The sequence below is a fragment of the Octodon degus genome, unplaced genomic scaffold (genome assembly GCF_000260255.1).
Source record: "Octodon degus isolate 3935 unplaced genomic scaffold, OctDeg1.0 scaffold00146, whole genome shotgun sequence".
NCBI classification, from domain to species: Eukaryota; Metazoa; Chordata; class Mammalia; order Rodentia; family Octodontidae; genus Octodon; species Octodon degus.
This window is the reverse complement of record NW_004524722.1, coordinates 3,682,440-3,685,809: the sequence shown is the minus strand read 5'-3', so window position 1 is coordinate 3,685,809 and position 3,370 is coordinate 3,682,440. Positions and strand designations below refer to the sequence as shown.

Sequence of the window (3,370 nt, the reverse complement as noted above, 5' to 3'; positions counted from 1 at the left end):
ATCAAAAGAATTTTTTTTTTTTTTTTGCAGACCCGAGGATTGAACTCAGGCCCTTATGCTTGCCAGAGAAGCACTTATTCTACTGAGCTATCTCCCCAGACCCTGTCACTCAGTCTTGATTTCCATCTTTCTGTGATTACATCATCAACCCAAGCTGCCAGAGAAAGGTAGAATCTTGAAGGACATCTAGCTAGATTGAGGGAAAAAAGGCCTACTAAGGCAGGCTCACCTTCCCTCCCTGAATCTCTGAGACTGTTCAGGCCAGGGGTGTCCCTCCCCAAAGGCTAGGCTGCCTTGGATTCCCGTCCCAAGTTACTAACCTTACTAGAGAGCCTGTTTGCCTTTAGAGATGATCCTCTGGTGCATGGTGCAAAAGAAAATTAAGTAGTGAACAGGCCAAGTGGATGCAGGTAGCTCCCCAACCTTCCTCCCCACTTCCCTCAGCATAGGCCTTGAAGCATGAAATTCATAGTATCCTCTAATTCCCCAGTCCAACTCAGTCCTTTTCATCTGTACTGGGCAGAGTCTCCCTAGGCATCTGGATGAAAATGAGGATGAGAGTGAGGATGGGCAGCTCTGCCTATTAACAATCCTACCTAGGGCAGTACCTCTGTGGAAGAGAAAGATAATTACCCAAAGGTTAAAGGGGAACATCTAGAGAGATGGATATCCAAAGTAAGGCACAACCAAAGGAAACCAATAGGTAAGTGTGCTGCAACTCAGCAGCCAGGACTGGGCAATGGTCACAACTACAAAGCTAAAAGGGAATTCTGTAATAGTGAGGGAGACTTTCTGAGAGTTCCCTAAATTTGTTATATGCAAGGTCAAGGTTGTTTTGTTTTGGTTTGGTTTGTTTTTGCAGAACCAGGGATTGAACTCAAGCCCTTGTGCTTGCCGGGGAAGCGCTTAGTCCACTGAGCCATCTCCCCGGCCCCTAAAGTCAAGTTTTGACCTTAGCCTGTCATCTTGAGGAATTATCAAGGAAAATCCCAACAGCTTCTAGACCAAGCTTGGGGATAAAGCCTTTCACTAATGGTTTTCTAGTGCATTTATTGAGACCTTGTGGAAGGACAAAAATATTCAACAGAGTGTCCTGGAATGGAAAGCCAAGTTCTAGTGTGCGTTCTGCTAACTGGTGTAGGACTTGGGGAAAATTACTTAACCGTTTAGAACCTTAACTTCCTACCTTAAAAATGAATATGTTAATATGTGCCCAACTTTTCTGATCCCCAAACTTATGTTCTCTTTTCTGTACTCTAATTCCTTGAAGGGAGCTATTACTATTTGGTCACTCAAGCTAAATACCTAGGTATTGGGCTAGATTGCTCTCTTTCCTTCATTTCTTTGATCATGTAAAACCTTATTGCTTCATCTGGTGGTCTACTACAATTCAAGAGTCTAGAGTCTTCCCCTTCCTTCCTGTATACAGGCCACTAAAATGTTATTTCTGAAGTACAAATCTGACCACTTCACTTTCTTTTATTTTTTTATTTTTATTTATTTATTTTTTTTTTTTTTTTTTTTTTTTGCGGAACCGGGGATTGAACTCAGGCCCTTGTGCTTGCCAGGGAAGCGCTTATTCCACTGAGCCATCTCCCCAGCCCCTTCACTTTCTTTTAGAATCACTTTTTTTTTTTTCAATTAATTCTCCACCTCCTAAAGGATAAGGGCCAGAATGCTTAGGCTTTCCAAGTCTTCTGTCATTGTAGCCTCATATACTTCTTCAAACACATAACCAACATTTTAATAACAAATATACCATATTATCTTGCACGTCCATGCCTCTACATAATGTTTCCTTTGTCTAGAACACTATCTCTTTCCCTGCACATAAAGTGTTAGCATAAGTCTCATCTCTTTTGTGAAGCATTCCAGCCAGATACACACTATTAGTCATTCCTCCTTTCTCAGAATCACCATAGCACTTATCAGATTATCCCACAATTGCATATGTACCTCTCCCAGGTAACACTGTAGTTCATGATGAACAAAATTTTAACTTAGCATCCATTAATCCCTATGCCCTATAGAATCTGGCAGAGAAGGTATCAATAGGTGTTTCACTGAATAAAAGAAGTAGGGGCCCTACTGAAATAACTGATGTAAAAGTGCATAGTTTAGGCAAAAGTGCTATAGGATCATGAAGAAAGATGGTTATTATTATTTTTAGAGTCAGAGAACCCCAAACAGAGAAAGAAAAAAGGTATGAGAAATTAGGCTGGCCTTAAAAAAGGAATCTGAGATGAAAAAGGACCAGATAAGAGGGCATTTCTCCATAACACACACCTCCAGAGTTGACCAAGCAGCAGCCAGCAGGCAGAGGCCAAAGTAAAAGCAGCAGGAAGGGAAGAAAGAAAGAGAAGAAAGATAGCTAATACCCCAAGCTCTCTGAATGGCCAGGCATCACAGCGGTGCTACCAGAAGGGGACAGGTCAGGGTAGGGATCCATCTGGAGGAGATAGGAACTGCTGTGGTGGTAATAAACAGGGTAGACATGGACGGTGGTGGTGGTGGTGGTTGTGGTAGTTGTGGTGGTGGTGGTGGTGGTAGTGGAGGTGGTGGTGGTGGTGGAAGAAGAGCAGGAAGAAGCAGAGGCAGATGGAGGGCTGGTCCCGTAGCCTTCAGAACTGAAAGACTGTCCAGATGAAAGACTGCGCATTCGCCGCAGAGACACCCGGCTTGTCAAGAAGTGGCCAGCCTCGCCCTCTACCAACCTCTGAGATCCCAGGCCATGCTGTGGCTCCGTCAGGCGCTGCCGGACACTGCTTTGCAGACTTGGGGCTGTAAGGAGAATAAAGAAAGAGTGAGGAAGAGTCAGCCCACTTTGGGTGGCAGGTAAGCAGGTACCCATAGATAATTCTCTACTGGAAACTATTCTGGGCCTTTGAAACCCCATCTGGCACCACCTCCCAGAAACCTCCCACCAGAGGTCCTAAAAGAATGGGAAATTGAAGATGAGGTGCCCAGGTCAGTTTTAGTGGCAACTCCAATGGAAGGAGACCTAAGGCCAATGTCACTCTAAAGGGAAGCGGCAAGGCAGTTAGTGGGAGGACACAGGCGGGGCAGGGGAGGATGAGGGCCTAGGGCAAGATCCGGGAGAGCACTAAGAACCAGCCTTTTCAGAAAGCCAAACTCTGGAAATAATTCACAATTTAGATAAGCAACTATGCAAAAACATGTTCTTCAGGTCATTATTAATAATTGTTTGAAAGTAAATATAAAGGTGGGACAATGGGAAAAATGATAATATATCCACTTTCTGGAAAACAATAGAGATGAAAAGTCATGCTTATAGATTTTTAAGAACATAGAAAGCCTATTAAAATGCTCAGGGAGGGGCTGGGGAGACGGCTCAGTGGAATAAGCGCTT

The 3,370-nt window shown here is 43.9% G+C and overlaps 1 protein-coding gene across 4 annotated transcripts in view; it reads right to left on the bottom strand.

The window, feature by feature from the left end:
• Positions 1–3,370, bottom strand: part of Stim1 (stromal interaction molecule 1) — a 247,356-nt gene that overhangs the window by 6,295 nt on the left and 237,691 nt on the right. For 2 of the 4 annotated variants that reach the window (XM_004641963.1, XM_023702091.1), the window contains one exon: positions 2,715–2,781. In XM_004641963.1, the coding sequence (XP_004642020.1) occupies positions 2,715–2,781 (67 nt within the window). Of the gene's footprint in view, positions 1–2,378; positions 2,782–3,370 lie in introns of all 4 variants that reach the window. The other 2 variants (XM_004641962.1, XM_023702089.1) reach the window with 1 other exon arrangement.